The sequence below is a fragment of the Schistocerca gregaria genome, chromosome 2, assembly GCF_023897955.1.
Source record: "Schistocerca gregaria isolate iqSchGreg1 chromosome 2, iqSchGreg1.2, whole genome shotgun sequence".
Taxonomy (NCBI): domain Eukaryota; kingdom Metazoa; phylum Arthropoda; class Insecta; order Orthoptera; family Acrididae; genus Schistocerca; species Schistocerca gregaria.
In genome coordinates, this window is record NC_064921.1 from 952,961,496 (window position 1) to 952,981,567 (window position 20,072).

At 42.7% G+C, this 20,072-nt stretch overlaps 1 protein-coding gene across 2 annotated transcripts in view; it reads left to right on the forward strand.

Annotated features, from left to right (window-relative positions):
* Nucleotides 1-20,072, forward strand: part of LOC126335428 (retinaldehyde-binding protein 1) — a 97,095-nt gene that overhangs the window by 42,799 nt on the left and 34,224 nt on the right. For both annotated transcript variants that reach the window (XM_049998706.1, XM_049998707.1), the window contains exon 4: nucleotides 12,655-12,811. In XM_049998706.1, the coding sequence (XP_049854663.1) occupies nucleotides 12,655-12,811 (157 nt within the window). The remainder of the gene's footprint in view (nucleotides 1-12,654; nucleotides 12,812-20,072) is intronic.

Sequence of the window (20,072 nt, forward strand, 5' to 3'; positions counted from 1 at the left end):
AAAGTTGATAAGGTCCTACAATACCGGAGCCGCAAAATACTGTACCAGTGCTGAAATCTCAAGCACATCGTCGGTAGGCAGCGTCCTGTTGATGTAGGCGCCGACATCTGCTGTGCACCAACTCTGTGTCAACCCCTGGCCTCGAAGGCTGTCCGAAGATTTCCAAGTTCTTCCGAAAAAGAGCGACCAAGTCGCAAGACCGTCCGACTCCAACGAAGATCAGATCCCGAATCCCACTGCCCACACAACGGAAGAGCGAAGCCAACATTGGTCTACTCCCTACTCTCCTCGAAAACTGCGAATCAGCATAAAGTTCTAATTCCAAAATACCCCCACACTGTCTCAGAACATCATTCGCGCCAATAGCGACCGTTCCCTCCAATTTCGAGCAGGGCTTTATGACGTCAACTTGCCTCAGATTAAGTTGACCAATCTTGCCTCTGCTATTCAGCTGAGGGTTCAAAATGGTTCAAACGGCTCTGAGCGCTATGGGACTCAACTGCTATGGTCATCAGTCCCCTAGAACTTAGAACTACTTAAACCTAACTAACCTAAGGACATCACACACATCCATGACCGAGGCAGGATTCGAACCTGCGACCGTAGCAGTCGCACGGTTTCAGCTGAGGGCACTGAAGCTGCTGTTTGACCGGCTACGAAAACAACCTGCCTAGACGACCAGCAATCCTGCGCCAGACAGTCGCACGCAGCAGGGCACGGTCCACAAGTACTGTCAGAATCAAGAGGACAATGCAGCCAATCGGTGCCAGGAGTCTTCGTTCCGGACGCGCCGCAACAGTAAATACATAAACTGTGGCGACACTCATATGTCTCGCAGGTCGTTCCACCCGGCATACAATGGGTGAAACTCGACCGACGTCAGTCGTATCTCCAGGCGCTTAAGCCCATTGTACGAACCCTCAGAATTCGGGGAAGTGCAGCCCCCAACCGGAAATGCAGTGTGCTGCGTCCTCCGATGCTCGCCTTGCACAGGACACACAGAGAAATAACCGGACATGTTTAGGAATCAAGTGAAAAGTATTTTTTTTTGAGGTCTCAGCACAAAGACTCTCATAACAATAACTTTATTCGGCGTGTTACTACCGTGCAATGACATAGAACACTAATAAAGTTGATGAAATGAGAGGAGACATGTGAAAGAGGGCATGGACCTCTCAAGACACCACATATAAAATCTTATTTCATCGGTAGAGACCACTCCAACTGATCCTCTGATGTCAGCAGTCGAGAGCTGTACATGACGAAGCTGTGGCATTAGTGGAAAATGGGCTAGATTAGATTAGATTAGATTAGTTTTTCGTTCCATAGATCCGTGTTGAGGAGATCGTCGTGGATTAGGAACATGTCAATTAAAAAAAAGCTGAAATAATACTAATAGTATGAGTAATACAATAAATCATTTGTTTCTATTAAAAAATTCGTGAATGGAGTAGGAGGAGTTGGCCACTAGTAAGTCTTTCAGGCTCCTTTTAAAGTGATCTTTATTTGTATCTAAATTTTGTATGTTTGCTGGCAAATTATTGAAGATGAGTGTTCCTGAGTAAAGTGCTTTTAAGTCCCTGTGCAGATCATTTTTGTTCCTGGTATTGTATGTATGAACTGAGCTGTTTGTTGGAAAAAGAGATATATTACTTAGGACAAATTTCATTAAGGAGTAAATATACTGAGAGGCAGTAGTTAGTATACCAAGTTCTTTGAAGAGGTTTGTACAAGACGTCTGTGAATTTACTCCACAAATAATACGTATTACACCCTTTTGCACTCTGAAAACTTTTGTTTGACTGGAAGAGTTACCCCAAAATATTATACCATATGACACTATGGAATGAAAGTAGGCAAAGTATGCGAGCTTTTTCACTTTTATGTCGCCTATGTCTGCTAACACTCGAATTGCAAATACAGATTTGTTAAGGCGTTTCTGCAGTTCTATGGTGTGCTCCTCCCACATGGAATCGACGTTGTCTTTCCAGGTGTACTAATTTTTTCCGACAGTTTATTACATATTTGTGGTTTACGTTTAAGCAAATGATCGGCAGACGTTGAATGTGGCTTCTTTAATCTCCTAGCTTAACTGCAATTGTACAGAAACCAGATGGCAGTTATAAGAGTAGTGGGGCATGAAAGGGAAGCAGTGGTTGGGAAGGGAGTGAGACAGGGTTGTAACCTCTCCCCGATGTTATTCAATCTGTATATTGAGCAAGCAGTAAAAGAAGCAAAAGAAAAATTCGGAGTAGGAATTAAAATCCGTGGAGAAGAAATAAAAACTTTGAGTTTCGCCGATGACATTGTAATTCTATCAGAGACAGCGAAGGACTTGGAAGACCAGTTGAACGGAATGGATAGTGTCATGAAAGGAGGATATAAGATGAACATCAACAAAAGCATAACGAGGATAGTGGAATGTAGTCGAATTAAGTCGGGTGATGTTCAGGAAATTAGATTAGGAAATGAGACACTTAAAGTAGTAAAGGACTTTTGCTATTTGGGGAGCAAAATAACTGATGATGGTCGAAGTAGAGAGGATATAAAATGTAGACTGGCAATGGCAAGAAAAGCGTTTCTGAAGAAGAGAAATTTGTTATCGTCGAGTATAGATTTAAGTGTCAGGAAGTCGTTTCTGAAAGTATTTGTGTGGAGTGTAGCCATGTATGGAAGTGAAACGTGGACGATAAATAGTTTAGACAAGAAGAGAATAGAAGCTTCCGAAATGTGGTGCTACAGAAGAATTCTGAATATTTGATGGGTAGATCACATAATTGAATAGAATTGGGGAGAAGAGGAGCTTGTGGCACAACTTGACTAGAAGAAGGGATCGGCTGGTAGGACATGTTCTGAGGCATCAAGGGATCACCAGTTTAATATTGGAGGGCAGCGTGGTGGCTAAAAATAGTAGAGGGAGTCCAAGAGATGAACACACTAAGCAGATTCAGAAGGATGTAGGTTGAAGTAGGTACTGGGAGATGAAGCAACTTGCACAGGATAGAGTAGCATGGAGAGCTGCATCAAACCAGTCTCAGGACTGAAGACCACAACAACAACTGGAATTTAATGTCTTACTCAGTTAGAAATTTTTAGAAACTAGTAAAGAGATGTATGCACCCCCCCCCCCATTTATTATTGAATAAGAAAATCTTAATTCACCGCGTTTAGACAATGCTACAAACTCTACATAGAAGTAACAGCTTCGTGCCTTCATTCGTGCGTAAACAATGAAAAAAATTTCATTTCAGTGCATAACTCTACTCCAGTGTGATAGTTATTGTAAATGCTCCTTAATGAATTTTGTAACTGAGTCAAAATTGTCAACAGAGATACCTTTTATAGCTCAGATCAAGAATCGATAAATTAAGAAGGTGACAGGTTATCTTTTTTTTGGTTCTCATATTTGGGATCAGTTGTGTAGTAGAAAAATGGGGCTATAACCGGAATCCAAGCTTGCACAGTAATAATAAACTTTATACGGAACCGCGCGACTGCTACGGTCGCAGGTTCGAATCCTGCCTCGGGCATGGATGTGTGTGATGTCCTTAGATTAGTTAGGTTTAAGTAGTTCTAAGTTCTAGGGGACTTATGACCACAGCAGTTGAGTCCCATAGTGCTCAGAGCCATTTGAACCATTTTTGATACTTTATAAAAGAAGGAGGAAGAAGTGTATCCTTCAGTTAATACAGTATATAATGCAATGTTTCACCAAGAACCCACAGCTGAATCAATTAAAAAAGGAAATAAGTTGTTCCATAAACGCCACCATTTATAACGAGAAAAATTTCCAATTATAACGCGAGATTTTATGGTTGTTAGTATTCGAGGGTTCCGCAGCCGAGCGCGGAAACGCTTAGTTTTAACACTGCGAGGTTTCGGTCGAATCTCGCTGCCGTTATTTTTTTTTCGTTCCCAAGTAATTATACCAGCAGATATAATGTGTGATGACGGAGATTGAAAACCAAATTTGTTTTGCAATAGACACATTGTTAAAGACCACGCACACACAAAAACTCGGCGTTCGTTTCATGTGCTGTGTAGCAACAATTAGTGTTTTCGAAGTTCCTACGATCACTGTCATCCTCATTGGTGCAATTCTCAATTTGATACTTGAATGTTACTTTTCACAACTGTAGATACAGTAATGTAAGTAAAATACTGTATTGGTTTGACTGGAAGTCCTCTTGTATCCATTTTTATTTCCAAACTGCTTACGAAAAAACTGATTTTTCTCCTATTTTCAGGATAAAGGTTATGACAATAATAAATGAATCACTACATACTGATAATTTGAACAGTCATAATAAATATTTTGTTAGAACTACGTGGGAATGAAAAAAGTACAGGCAGCGAGATTCGATCCAGAGACCTTGAGATTATGAAGCTAAGCGCTTACTCGCTCTGTTGCGGACTCTTTTACAAGCGGGCATACAAAGTTTATAAGCACGCCTAAAATTTTCGAACTCGATTTTCTCGAAAACGGGCGAGAGTTGCGTCTGCCTTTTTAAGTATGTTGCGGTTCTAGTTGTAAATATGAACCAAATCACTGATGGGAAATTCGTATGATTCGTTTGTGAGTCCATTATAAAGACTAAGAGGCCACGACATCAGCAGTATGTCTCGTGTGGGATAATTAATTTCCTGTCTGGTATCTTCTACGTCAGAACGAAATGCCATGTAACGTGACAGTGTCATAATGCGGGGGCATGAATGTTACGCGTCACGTAGCAAGGTCCAGGATTACATGTCACTGATGCGTACAAAGAGCCAGTGTGCTAATATTTCAGGAAATACTAACACGTGCTCTGTCTCACACAATTGTCGCTGGGACCCTTTATCGGAGCTATACTAGAGGCAAGTCATCGTGAAACCCCAGCTCAAGTCGTTGTTTCAGTGTCCGCAGCGCCCACGTTGCACGAGGTGTAGCAATGGTCCCCCGGTATGTGCATGTCACGTGCCCACGTCGTTTCGCAGCTGATACAGCACCCAGTGTGGCCTTGAGGGAACGCCCCCCTCCCCTCCCCCCCCCCCCCCCCCCCCCCGCCCTTGTGCCACGCGTACGCCCAGAACTGCCAGCTGTGGACACTATCAGATGGCCTTATCGCCGCCAAATAACACTAGCTATAATGTTCGGCTTCTCAGATTACCTACTGTCAGTTATTATCGCCCAGTGAGCAGCATAGCTCTCTGACGTTTATCGGTAAATCTCTTCACACAGATATCGCTCATTACAAAGAAATCCGACGGGCGGATTTCGAACTACGTTCCTGAAAGGTCATTCGTCCGTTCAAAAATGGCTCTGAGCACTATGGGACTCAACATCTGTGGTCATAAGTCCCCTAGAACTTAGAACTACTTAAACCTAACTAACCTAAGGACATCACACACATCCATGCCCGAGGCAGGATTCGAACCTGCGACCGCAGCAGTCGCGCGGTGACGCCACTTCGGCAACCTGCGCGTCGATGGGGATGAAATGATGATGATTAGGACAACACAACACCCAGCCGCTGAGCGGAGAAAATCTCCGACCCAGCCGGGAATCGAACCCGCTACCTTAGGACTGACATTCCGTCACGCTGACCACTTTTTTTTTTTTTTAATTTTGTTCTTGATCTCATTTTGTTTACTTTCGTTCGTTGCATCTGCTCGGGGCGGACGTCGTAAGATATCCGGTTAAGTTCGTTGTTGATCGATTATCTCAGTTTTTTTTTATTGCAGAGGGCTGCTAACCCTCTGACCGAACACGCTGAGCTACCGTGCCGGCAAATGTTTCAAATGGCTCTGAGCACTATGGGACTTAACATCTGAGGTCATCAGTCCCCTAGATCTAGCCTAAGGACATCACACACGTCCAAGACCGAGGCAGGATTCGAACCTGCGACCGTAGCAGTCGCGCGGCTCCGAAATGAAGCGCCTAGAACCGCTCGGCCACCGCTGCCAGCCCAGCCACTCAGCTACCGGGACCGGACTATAATAGCTGTAATCGTCAAAACATGGCTGAAGGACATTGTAATGTAAGATACAGACACTGTATAAATACAGACGTTGTAATAATCGATTACACTAAAAATTACATTCAACTTACCTTATGCATGAAAACTTTCACAACTCAAAATGTAGCACTGTTCTCGATGACTGGTGCACACCCGCCTATAGCAATACTGAAGTGACGTTTTCTTGCAGTGGCGAATCACGAAGTAGCCTACAAAAAAACTGTAGCAACTGCCTTGTATTCGCAGTAGACAAATTGCGAGATAGAGATGTGGCGTTCTACGTGCACGGTGGGGCATTTCACAAGAATTTTTCAGTGACAAATACTAAAAAAAAGTCGTTTTTTGACTTGTATCACTTTTGTTGCCCGGGTGCGATATGTCGAAATCCTAGTCGCGTCCTGCACATCTTGTCAAGGCGAATAAAATCGTCGAGGGGAAGTTCGTAAGGTCCTCTTGTCAGTTAGGACCGGATTCGGGACGACGACATTTCAAATCCATGTCCGGCCATCCATATTTAGATTTGCCATTGTTCCCTAAATCGGTTACGCAAATTCAGGGATGGTTCCTTCGAAAGGGCACGGCCGATATTCTTCCCCATCCTTTCATAATCCGAGCTTGAGCTCCGTCTCTAATGACGTCGTTGGACCCTGATCTTCCTTCCTTTCTTTTTCAACTCGGCGTGAAAGAAAGCCTGTAAATTTCTTCTGATACTCCACGTCCAGTTGAATGCACTCATTGATGATCCCGGAGAGCAATCATGTTGAGGGGATGTTGACTGCTACGGTTGAGCCGCTATTCCAAATAATCCCAGATATTTTCAATGGGATTAAGATCACGTGATTTGGTGGGCAAGCAGAATTGCTACAGGGAGCAAAGTGTGCGTGCAGCTCTGTAAACGCGGCTGTTATGAGGGCAGCCTTTGGTCACCGAGAATATCTAAACAGTTTCCTGGTTCACATTCACGCTATTCGGAATTAGTGGGCCGAAGTCAATGTACGAAGAACAGCGCCAAAACATCAAAAAATCGCTTCAGGTTCCAACTAAAGTCTCCACAGACAACGGATTAAGCGCCTCCTTTGGTTATCGATGAATCTGCCGCTTCAGATCATTTGGAAAAGGATAAACATGCGACTTATCGGCCTACACCGTTACAGACCAGTTTCCGCGTTGTTTCGCCCACTGAAAACGTGCATATTTACACTAAGGTGACAAAAGTCATGGGATAGCTAAAAATGGTTCAAATGGCTCTGAGCACTATGGGACTTAACATCTGAGGTCATCAGTCCCCTAGACTTAGAACTACTTAAACTTAACTAACCTAAGAACATTACACACATCCATGCCCCAGGCAGTATTCGAACCTGCGACCGTAGCAGCAGCGCGGTTCTGGACTGAGACAAAAAGGAGACTGTATCCACAATTCAGGAACAGCTTTGATGTTAGAACTGTAATGAATTACAAAGGATACTACAAAGTATTGAATCAAGTAATCCAGAAATCTAAGCAACTATGTTATGAGAAAAGGAAAATACATCAGGCAACAAAATAAAAACTTTGTGGCATATAATGAAGACAGAGACAGGTGAGACCAAAAAGGAAGAGGAACAGATATCTCTAAAAATAAATGAGACATTGGTAACAAGTGCATGTAGTGTTGCAAACCTCTTAAACAAGTACTTTGTTTCTGTTACTGACAGTTTGGGGTTATCAGGTTCAGTAAACAGTGCAATGAAATATTGGAGACCAGTCTTTACAAATAACTTCAGTAAAATGGAAATGACGCTCAAGTCTTCTAAAGAAGTAACATCCATCATGAAATCCTTAAAATCAAAGTACTATAGTGGTTACCATGATAACGTATCAACGAAGTTAATCAAAGAGTTCCCCCGTGAGTTGAGTTCTATCTTAAGTTATTTGTGTAACCAATCTCTTTATCAGTGGAACATTTCCATACTGGCTTAAATATGCTGAAGTTAAGCTCAAAAAATGGCTCTGAGCACTATGGGACTTAACTGCTGAGGACATCAGTCCCCTAGAACTTAGAACTACTTAAACCTAACTAACTTAAGAACATCACACACAACCACGCCCGAGGCGGGATTCGAACCTGTGACCGTAGCGGGCGCGCGTTTCCAGACTATAGCGCCTAGAACCGCTAGGCCACTCCGGCCGGCTGAAGTTAAGCCTCTTACAAGAAGAGGATAACGAGATATCGTCGAATTATCGACAAATTGCACTTCTTCCGGATTTTCAAAAATATTTGAAAACAATATATTGTCCAAGTCACAGCTTGAGTCCGTTAAGGGTTCTAATACAGAAAAGGGTGTTTGCACATACAGTGAGAAATGAACTTAACTCATTGGATAACAAATTAGATGCTAATGGCATTTTCTGTGACCCGGCATAAACGTTTAACTGTGTAAATCACGCATTCTCTTGAGTGAATTAGAATATTGTGGTGTCACCAGCAATGCCGCGAAGTGATTGGTGTCGTTTCTAACTAACAGCAAATAAAGCGTGTCCTTGCGAAATATCTGTGGAGTAAGCAATATGTCTTCATCTGACTGGGAATTAATTACATGTTTTGTTCCTCAAATTTCCATCTTGGGCCTGTTGCATTTTCTTGCGTACCTCAATGCTTTTTCATCTTTTACATTGCCAGATACCAAGTTTGTTTTGTTTGCAGATAATACAAACTTTGCAATAAATAGCAAGTCAAGTACAGATTTATAAACGGCTGCTTATCAAATTTTCACTGACATTGATAAATGGTTTAAAGCTAATTCACTGTCACTGTTATTAAACGTTGAAAAGACCTACTGTATGCAGTTCAGAAACTGTAAGAGATTTGCTGCCATCATGTGTACAACACATGAAGATATGCAGATAGAAGAGGTTGACAATATTAAATTTCTGGGATTTCAACTCGTTAATAAATTCGATTGGGAAGGGCATACCACAGAATTACTGAAGCGCCTATACAAGTCTGTATTTGCAATGCGAATGACGGCAGTCGCAGGAGATATAAAAAAACTTACATACTTTGCTTATTTTCCTTCTGTTACGTCACTGGTATCATGTTCGGGGATAACTCGTCAAACCGAGCGAAAGGTTTTGGAGTGTAAAAGCGTGTAATAAGTTTCATTTGTGGTGTAAATTCAAGAAAATCATGAAGAAACCTGTTCAAGGAACTGTGTATTCAAACCACTGCTTCTGAGTATATTTATTTCTTAATTAAATTTGTTTCAAGTAATGTGTGACTATTTCCTTCCAATAGCTCGATACATAATATCAATACTAGGAATAAGAACAATCTGCATAAAGACTTAAAATCACTTAAATTGGTCCAAAAAGGGTTGTACTGTTCAGGAACACACATGTTCAATAAACTGCTAAGAACTACTAAAAACTTGGCTTCAGATAAAGACCAGTTTAATCAGAGTCTGAAATACTTGATAGCCAACTCCTGTCTATAGATTAATATCTTAACGAGGACTGTCAGACCAGCTTAAGCAAAAATGTCAGATTTAGTTTTGACTGCTCCTGGTCACAGCAATCAAGATTAGCTATTTTGTGTATGATAAATATATTAAGGCTGCTTAACTATGTGTCATTCTGACAGTGTATTAATTCCGTAAATATTAGCAGTTCCAGCTTACTGTAACGAAATCACGTAGTTTGACAGTCTCCTAACAAATGATCGGGCAAGTGAGTATTACATTCAAATGTTCTGTGTTTTTTATGTTACGCTTTCTGATATGGCCCACACCCGCGAGAATAATCTCATTTTTGGGTCTGTGGGGCGAAAACTTAAATCTGTGCAACGATATGTAAAAACTAATAAATGGACAGCAGTATTAAAACAGTAATAAAATGTAAATAAAATAACAAGTTAGAGATAGTAATCAGATTTTAAACACACGCGAGGGCGCGAGGGCATTCGCTTATTTTGAATTTTATTGTACCATTTTTTATCTTTCATTTCTTTTCCCTAGAAATGTGCTAAGACGAGGGGTGGACAGTGGCAAAGGGGGCGGAGAGGGGGGTGAGGCGGTTGAAGGAGGGTGGAGAGGGATAGGCGGAAGGATGTGTACTTGGGGGGGGGGGGGGGGCGAAGAAGTAGAGTGAGGGGGAAGGTGAAAAGGAATGGGCGATGGGTAGGTAATAACAAAACATCGTGGTTACACCAACGCCAGTTACGAGTAGATGCCCATTCTGAGTGCATTTATGGTACAAATTTATTATCATAATGTAGGATACAAAGACTAATTAATGTTTCTGATGAAATCTACCATTGCCAATGTCGAACACTGTGCCACAAGAGAACAGTTTGTTACTTAGTGCATGAAGTGAAGCTTACATAGTCAGTCGCAGTTGAAAATTATACAGTATCGCGCGGCAAGCGCCTGTGTCAAAGTTAAGTAAATCTTTTACTCATTTATGCAATAAAGTGAATTAATATTTCGTGTCCTAGTTTGACGAGCCTTCTAAAGCCAGGAACCCACAGTTATGGCTAGACAAAAGTAATTTCGTCTGGTCACAACAAATAATCTCAGAAAACGTGGATTTAAATCAGCTCCGGTTCGTCCATCTTGCTTCTCTTGTTATCTTGACGACACTTCTATTATTTGGCCACATGATGTATACCACTGATGCTTTGCAAAACAAGTTAGGAAGAAGTCTAGTGGAGTGAAGTCACGTGACCTTGTCAGCCAGAGAGTCGGACCGTCACATGCAGTCCCCCTATCCTGAAGATTTTAATCCAGAAACTGATGAAAATTGAGGGCTAAGTGAGATGGCTCCCTTCTACTGGCATATGACGTCAGGTTGCAGGTGCTCTAATCGTGACACAGAAAACTCTTGTGACATATCCAAGTAAACTCTGCTATTGAAGGTAAACTTGCTGAAAAAGACTGGACCAGTGAGTGCAATTCTGCATAAGCCCTCATCACTCACTGACTCTGCGACTGTTCTCGTTTCCATTTTCTTGTGAAATATGAGAATTCGGATGTTATGACGAGTCAGTTAGCCGCGTACGTGCAAAGTACACAGTTTTTCAAAAGTGACTGTCTGCATCAATCGTGGTCAGCACACCCAGTGGAAAATGTTCCCACTCAAGTTTGCTATCGGCATTATGCCTGAAGCAGCTGTTTGTCGTAGGAATACAAATGTGACTCCTTGCGGAAGACTTTGTGGAGTGCTGATCGTGGCTTTTCCACATCTCTGACCGCCGTGCACGCTGATTTTATCGGAGTCCTTGCAAACGCCTCCTATACCTTCTCCACATTGGCGTCTGTAACAGAGAGGGGGTACCCGAGCATGTTTGTTGAGAACGCCACCTGTTTTCAAGGAGCCCACGAGAAATACGGGCGCCGCAAAGAATTTGTGACGTCACTGTAGTTGCCTTACCTGACGTACGTTCGGCTATGTGCGGGAAATCAGTGTGTGAATGAAAAGGTGTCCTCAGAACTCCTTACGTTTGTCACGCGTTATCGAGAGCCTGACTCTGTGAAATGGTAGCCGTCGGGGCTGTCGCTGCAGCTCGTAAGACCTGTAGTGTCAGGTGCTGTGACGCACACTGCAGGGCCCTTACACCACCTTAGCCCTGTGCTTTCATAAATTACATATTACAAGCCCGAATAACTGGTGTAAACGTTGGTTCTCTTCTGTACTTCGTCCGAAAGTTTCGTTCCTCTTGGGTATGGGACTTCGTCTCTTTGAACCAGGCTATACACTGAGCTTTTTTCTATGTGATCAAATTTGTCGTGAGGTCTGTGGAACCTGGAAAATACACTACTGGCCATTAAAATTGCTCCACCAAGAAGAAATGTAGATGATAAACGGGTATTCATTGGACCAATATATTACACTAGAACTGACATGTGATTACATTTTCACGCAATTTGGGGGCATAGATCCTGAGAAATCAGTATCAGCCATGCGGAGAAGATGCCTGTCATCTCGACCGCTAGTAATACGAGGCCGTTAGGATCCAGCACGGCGTTCCGTACTACCCTCCTGAAGCCACCGACTCCATATTCTGCTAACAGTCATTGGATCTTGACCAACGCTACCCTCCTGAACCCACCGACTCCATATTCTGCTAACAGTCATTGGATCTCGACCAACGCAAGCAGCAATGGCGCGATACGATAAACCGTAATCGCGATAGGCTACGATCCGACCTTTATAAAAGTCGGAAACGTTATGGCACGTATTTCTCCTCCTTACACGAGGCGTCGCAACAACGTTCCACCAGGCAACGCCGGTCAACTGCTGTTTGTGTATGAGAAATCGGTTGGAAGCTTTCCTCATGACAGCACGTTGTAGGTGTCGCCACCAGCGCCAACCTTGTGTGAATGGTCTGAAAAGATGATAATTTGCATATCACAGCATCTTCTTCCTGTCGGTTAAATTTCGCGTCATCTTCGTGGTGTAGCAATTTAAATCGCCAGTAGTGTAATAGTAAAGAAAAAGAACTTAATGAGTTATCACTTGGTGTAAACCAGTCGTTATTATCTAGTGTAATTTTAAAGTAATTAAAGTCTAAAGTTGTACAGATAATTTTTGTTGGCGTGCTTTGCGCTCCTCTCGCTACACAACTATTCCTTGAAACCTGCGCAAGCTTTGACGGCGTGCCTTGTGCTGTGGACAGATGAAGCGGGCGGCGGTGTTCAAAGACAAGCACAGCGACCTGCTGCGAAACCTGCTGCCCACGGACGAGGAGGACGCTTTCGTGAACCACACGGTCGTCAACGTGCTGGCCGACCGCGACCACAAGGACCGCCGCGTGCTGATCGTCAACTGCGGAGGTCAGTCTGCGCTTGCAAGAGATGTGTGTGTGTTTCAACTGCTCCCATGAGCAGCGACAGTAAAGCCTTGAATTAGTAGTCCGCGCACCAAGTATCAACCTTCATAACCACAAACTATTGGAAACACAATTTCCACCAAGCCTCTCGCTATCACCTATGTCACTATGCACAGGGTGGTCCATTGATAGTGACCGGGCCAAATATCGCACGAAAAAACTACAAAGAACGAAACTCGTCTAGCTTGAAGGGGGAAACCAGATGGCGCTATGGTTGGCACGCTAGACGGCGCTGCCATAGGTCAAACGCATATCAACTGCGTTTTTAAAAATAGGAACACCCATTTTTTAAAAATTACATATTCGTGTAGTACGTAAAGAAATATGAATGTTTTGGTTGGACCACTTTTTTCTCTTCGTGATAGATGGCGCTGTAATAGTCGCAAACGTATAAGTACGTGGTATCACGTAACACTCCGCCAGTGCGGACGGTATTTGCTTCGTGACACATTACCGGTGTTAAAATGGACCGATAACGAATTGCGGAAAAGGTCGATATCGTGTTGATGTACAAAATACTAACGCGAATTCTTTACAGACGAATGGAAAAACTAGTAGAAGCCGACCTCGGGGAAGATCAGTTTGGATTCCGTAGAAATGTTGGAACACGTGAGGCAATACTGTCCCTACGACTTATCTTAGAAGCTAGATTAACGAAGGGCAAACCTACGTTTCTAGCATTTGTAGACTTAGAGAAAGCTTTTGACAATGTTGATTGGAATACTCTCTTTCAAATTCTGAAGGTAGCAGGGATAAAATACAGGGAGCGAAAGGCTATTTACAGTTTGTACAGAAACCAGATGGCAATTATAAGACTCGAGGGACATGAAAGGGAAGCGGTGGTTGGGAAAGGAGTGAGACAGGGTTGTAGTCTCTCCCCGATGTTATTCAATCTGTATATTGAGCAAGCAGTGAAGGAAACAAAAGAAAAATTCGGAGTAGGTATTAAAATCCATGGAGAAGAAGTAAAAACTTTGAGGTTCGCCGATGACATCGTAATTCTGTCAGAGACAGCAAAGGACTTGGAAGAGCAGTTGAACGGAATGGATAGTGTCTTGAAAGGAGGATATAAGATAAACATCAACAAAAGCAAAACGAGGATAATGGAATGTAGTCGAATAAAGTCGGGTGATGCTGAGGGAATTACATTAGGAAATGAGACACTTAAAGTAGTAAAGGGTTTTGCTATTTGGGGAGCAAAATAACTGATGATGGTAGAAATAGAGAGGATATAAAATGTACAGTGGCAATGGCAAGGAAAGCGTTTCTGAAGAAGAGAAATTTGTTAACATCGAGTATAGATTTAAGTGTCAGGAAGTGAAACATGGACGATAACTAGTTTGGACAAGAAGAGAATAGAAGCTTTCGAAATGTGGTGCTACAGAAGAATGCTGAAGATTAGATGGGTAGATCACATAACTAATGAGGAAGTATTGAATAGGATTGGGGAGAAGAGAAGTTTGTGGCACAACTTGACCAGAAGAAGGGATCGGTTGGTAGGACATGTTCTGAGGCATCAAGGGATCACCAATTTAGTATGAGAGGGCAGGGTGGAGGGTAAAAATCGTAGAGGGAGACCAAGAGATGACTACACTAAGCAGATTCAGAAGGATGTAGGTTGCAGTAGGTACTGGGAGATGAAGAAGCTTGCACAAGATAGAGTAGCATGGAGAGCTGCATCAAACCACTCTCAGGACTGAAGACCACAACAACAAGGTATGGCTATTGTGATCAAAATGCCGAATGGCAAGGAAGTGTTTAGCCACATGTGAAACGTTAACCACGACCTGCAACAAATGATGATGCCCAAGTAGGTGTTTTAGCTGCTGTCACGGCTAATCCGCACATTAGTAGCACACAAATTGCGCGAGAATCGGGAATCTCAAAAACGTCGATTTTGAATGTTGCTACATCTACATCGATTGCACCTGTACCATATTTCTATGCACCAGGAGTTGCATGGCGACGACTTTGAACGTCGTCTACAGTTCTGCCACTGGGCACAAGGAAAATTGCGGGAATATGACAGATGTTTTGCACGCGTACTAATTAGCGACGAAGCGTTATTCACCAACAGCGGTAACGTAAACAGGCATAACATGCACTATCGGACAACGGAAAATCCATGATGCCTGCGACAAGTGGAACATCAGCGACCTTGTCGGTTAATGTATGGTGAGACATTATGGGAGGAAGGTTAATTGCCCCCCATTTTATCGATGCCAATCTAAATGGTGCAATGTATGCTGATTTCCTACGTAATGTTCTACCGATGTTACTACAAGATGTTTCACTGCATGACCGAATGGAGATGTACTTTCAACATGACGGATGTCCGGCACATATCTCGCCTGCGGTTGAAGCGGTATTGAATAGCATATTTCATGACAGGTGGATTGGTCGTCGAAGCACCATACCATGGCCGGCACGTTCACCAGATCTGACATCCCGGATTTCTTTCTGTGTGGAAAGTTGATGGATATTTGCTATCGTAATCCGCCGACAACGCCTGACAACATGTGTCAGCGTATTGTAAATGCATATGCGAACATTATGGAAAGTGAACTACTCGCTGTTGAGAGGAATGTCGTTACACGTATTGCCAAATGCATTGAGGTTGACGGACATCCGTTGGAGCATCTATTGAAGTAATGTGGTATTCACAGGTAATCACGCTGTAACAGCATGCGTTCTCAGAAATGATAAGTTCACAAAGGTAAACGTATCACACTGGATCAACCGAAATAAAATGTTCAAACGTAGTTACGTTCTGTATTTTAATTTTAAAAACCTACTTGTTACCAACTGTTCGTCTAAAATTGTGACCCATATGTTTAGGACTACTACAGCGCCATTCATCATAAAGCGAAAAAAGTGGTCCAACTAAAACATTCATATTTCTTTACCTACTACACGAATATGTAATAAACATGGGGGTTCATATTTAAAAAACGCAGTTGATATCCGTTTGACCTATGGCAGCGCCATCTAGCGGACCAACCATAACGCCATCTGGTTTCCCCCTTCAAGTTGGACAAGTTTCGTTCCTCGTAGTTTCTTTCGTTTGACGCTTATTTCGTGAGATATTTGGCCCGGTCACGATCAATGGACCACCCCGTATATCACTGATACACCAAATCACTCCCCAGTACATGGAAAAAGTAGAGGTTAACGGTAACGGCAGCCTAATTCCATGCAGTGAAACGGTACTTATTGCTCGTAGTTTGCCACTGTCGACTAAACACAGTCAACTGTTTCTGATACAATAGATAAGGGCCGACCACGGCGCGCCATGTTTCACAAGAGCTGAGTGTGCGGGCCATGGACCGGCCAAAACTCTGCCGGTGTCGCCTTTGCTCATTCCTTCTCGGAAGGGCTCCCTACAGCGCGACTGTTCATTTAGTACTACGTTGTGACAACTCACAACTCTCTTCATTTCCGCAGGATCGTGGTGTCAGAGCTGTTTACCATTCGCAGTGCCAAAACAAGTATCCTCACAGACGTTAACCACATTACAAACGTTTCAAGCCCTTTTGGAGCGTTTGTGTGCTCATGGGTCTTTTCAGACAGACGAACTTGCAGGAAGGCAGCGGACTGTGCGTACACCACGTCTGATGGACCGGGTTCTACAGGATATTGAGACGAAACCTAGTACAAGCTCCAGGAAAGTGGCCCGCCAACACGGTGTAAACCACAGTGCGATTATGTGTATCCTGCATAACAACCGCTGCTATCCCTATTACCTGCTCCGCTGGGGATTAGCCGAGCTGTCTATTGGCGCTGCAGTCATGGTCTGTGCGGCTGGTCCCGGCGGAAGATCGAGTCTTCCCTCGGGCATGGGTGTGTGTGTTTGTCCTTAGGATATTTAAGTAGTGTGTAAGCTTAGGGACTGATGACCTTAGCAGTTAAGTCCCAAAGATTCCACATGCATTTGAACATTTGAACCCTAGTACCAGCTATTACTGTCAGCAGCGAATTTTCCTCTAAGGGAAGAATTTTTTCGATGGTTTTTGCATTGCACCAGACCATCATAATTATGCGATTTCTGTCGTCAACAATCCACAATGTGACGTATCAAAGCGTGCATTGCATTCGCTCAGTATACTGTTAGCGAAAGGGTGTAGTTAATTTACAGATCCACATTGCTTCACATAGTAGCAAATACTCCGTCTTCAAGCCACGAGTGGCCTACGGGGACCATCCGACCGCCGTGTCATCCTCGGTGCAGCATGCGGATAGGAGGGGCATGGGGTCAGCACACCACACTCCCGATCGTAAGATGGTATTCTTGACCGAAGCCACTACTATTAGTAGCTCCTCAATTGGCGTCACGAGGCTGTGTGCACCCTGAAAAATGGCAACAGCGCATGGCGGCCTGGATGGTCACCCATCCAAGTGCCGACCACGACCGACAGCGCTTAACTTCGGTAATCTCACGGGAACCGGTATATCTACTGCGGCAAGGCCGTTGCCCCACATAATAGCAAAAACAGATGTAAATCTCACAAAGGGTAATCGAAATAAAATTTTGAAGGAAGACCAGCTTTGGCTGTAATTTTCATGATTTACTAACAGCAAAATCTATTTTCGATCACATAATGATCATCTCCAGTGCTGGAAGTTAAAAATTTTCACACAGCGATCAGTGAATAAGAAACAAAAGACCACAAATACGCCTGAGTATAAACCAACTGTTGGCAAGAACATACCTTTAGCTTACAATTTAAAGCTCATACGCACTGGTGTCTAGTTATTAGCAGTAACAGAAGCTATGAAACGATCGCAATAACTATGGCCGCTGTTTACATTCAACTATACAGCAGACCTCGGTGTGACAGGGGCTTGGAACGCCCTCTATGTGACATGTGTCATGTGAAGCCTTAACATTACTTTATTTGGCAAGAGATTACCACAAAATACCAAATGTGCATTTGAAAATCATTGATTGAATATTTCAAATTCAAATTGTCCAATAAAAACGCATAGCAAAAAGGAAGGGGGAAATGCACATCTTGCCAGCATACACTGGCGTGTTGTTTTCAAAACAACTTAAAAAAACGTGCAACAATAAAAATCGACAGGTAAAATTATAAGGTGTCAGATTACAGGACTAGTAAAAAATAAAATATACAAATAACATAACATCAAATGTAACAGAATTTGTTACAGCACAGTAACCGCCACCTGGCGTGGGAACTCAGAGGTGCAAAGTTCTCAATTTAAGTAAAATATTACGTTGAAACCAAGAAGTCAAATACATAAATAGTGGTAACTGTACATTATATGCCACGATTTAACAGGTCAAAATGTCAGGAAACACATTGTGTGATATAAAAAAAATCTAGGGTGCAGACTAACAATTTTTTATCGTATTTAACGACATGATGATACACACATCTCATTCGCCCCGTTGGGACATCTTAACACATTATAACTATTTCTGAGGCTTAATTGCAAAAAATCATCGTAATTATGAAAAGCAGAATGATTTAAAAGTACATTGTGGATGGAGAGATCATTTAGCGCGCTCATGAGTAAGAACTACTGTTACAAATTGCAAAGAATTAGTGATATGTTGTCTAGAGACACAAGCGTACGAAATACGTTAGCCTAGTAGAAACCTCCACTACCACACCTATTACTTGTAGAAAAATTTTCTCATTTGATACAAACAGAACTTGGGTATAAATAAACAATGTTCTCTTTAAAGTATAAAAGCTTTGTCCCAAATAAATACATCGCACTCTGGTTATAACTTTTGGACAAGAACTGGGTCAGCACCCATCATACATACATTTACATTTGATACAACAGAAATGAAAACAGTCAAGAAAACGGTTTTGGATACTCATATGAAGGAGATAATTTTATTACATGTCTTATAGCAGCAGTGAGACCCCTTATAATATAAAAGCTGGTTTTGAATCATCATCATCATCAGCAGCAGCATCATTTAAGACTGATTATGCCTTTCATCGTTCAGTCTGGAGCATAGCCCCCTTATAAAATTGCTCCATGATCCCGTATTCAGTGCTAACATTGGTTCCTCTTCTGATGTTAAACCTAGTACTTCAAAATCATTCTTAACCGAATCCAGGTACTTCTCCTTGGTCTGCCGCGACTCCTCCTACCCTTTACTGCTGAACCAATGAGTCTCTTGGGTAACCTTGTTTCTCCCATGCGTGTAACATGACCCCACCATCTAAGCCTGTTCGCCCTGACTGCTACATCTATAGAAGCTCATTCCCAGTTTTTCTTTGATTTCCTCATTGTGGACACCCTCCTGCCATTGTTCCCATCTACTAGTACCTGCAACCATCCTAGTTACTTTCATATCCGTAACCTCAACCTTGTTGATAAAGTAACCTGAATCCACCAAGCTTTCGCTCCCACACAACAAAGTTGGTCGAAAAATTGAACGGTGCACAGATAACTTAGTCTCGGTACTGACTTCCTTCTTGCAGAAGAGAGTAGATCTTAGCTGAGCGCTCACTGCATTAGCTTTGCTACACCTGGTTTTGAAAAATCGAAATAACATGTCCTCAGTACAAAACACTGAACAAGACAGCAAGTCTTTTGTAATTTAGGTGAGGGTATTAATTCTGATTATACAGCACGACAGGTCAAAAAGATATGTTCACACCTATGATCAGCTTTTATTTCACAAGAGGTGAGCAACATATGAGATTCTATTTCAGCACGCGGAAGAATACTACCCCAAGTCTGAACGTGAAGTAATACATCGCAAGTTAACTGTGCTGTAACGTAAAATGCACTCCAGAAATTGCGTTTGGATTCGCCTGATATTCACTACTGCAAGTGATTGAAAAGACCCCACCCATTTTCTTCATTACTGTGGGAAATCCATAAAATTTAGATTCATCCATGCACACTGACTTGACAAAAGTCGTGGGATAACTTCTAATATCGTGTCTGACCTCCTTGTGCCCTGAGTATTGGAGCAACTTGACATGGCATGGACCCAACAAGTTGTTAGAAGTCCCTTACAGAAATATTGAGCCATGCTGCCTCTATAGACGTCCATAACTGCAGAGTGTTGCTGGTGCGAGATTTTGTGCACAAAGACCTCTCCCTTATCTTCCACAAATGTTCGCTGAGATTCACGTTGGACGATCTGCGTGGCCAAACCTTTGGCTCGAATTGTCCAGAATATTCTTCAAACCCGTCACGGACAGTTATGGCCT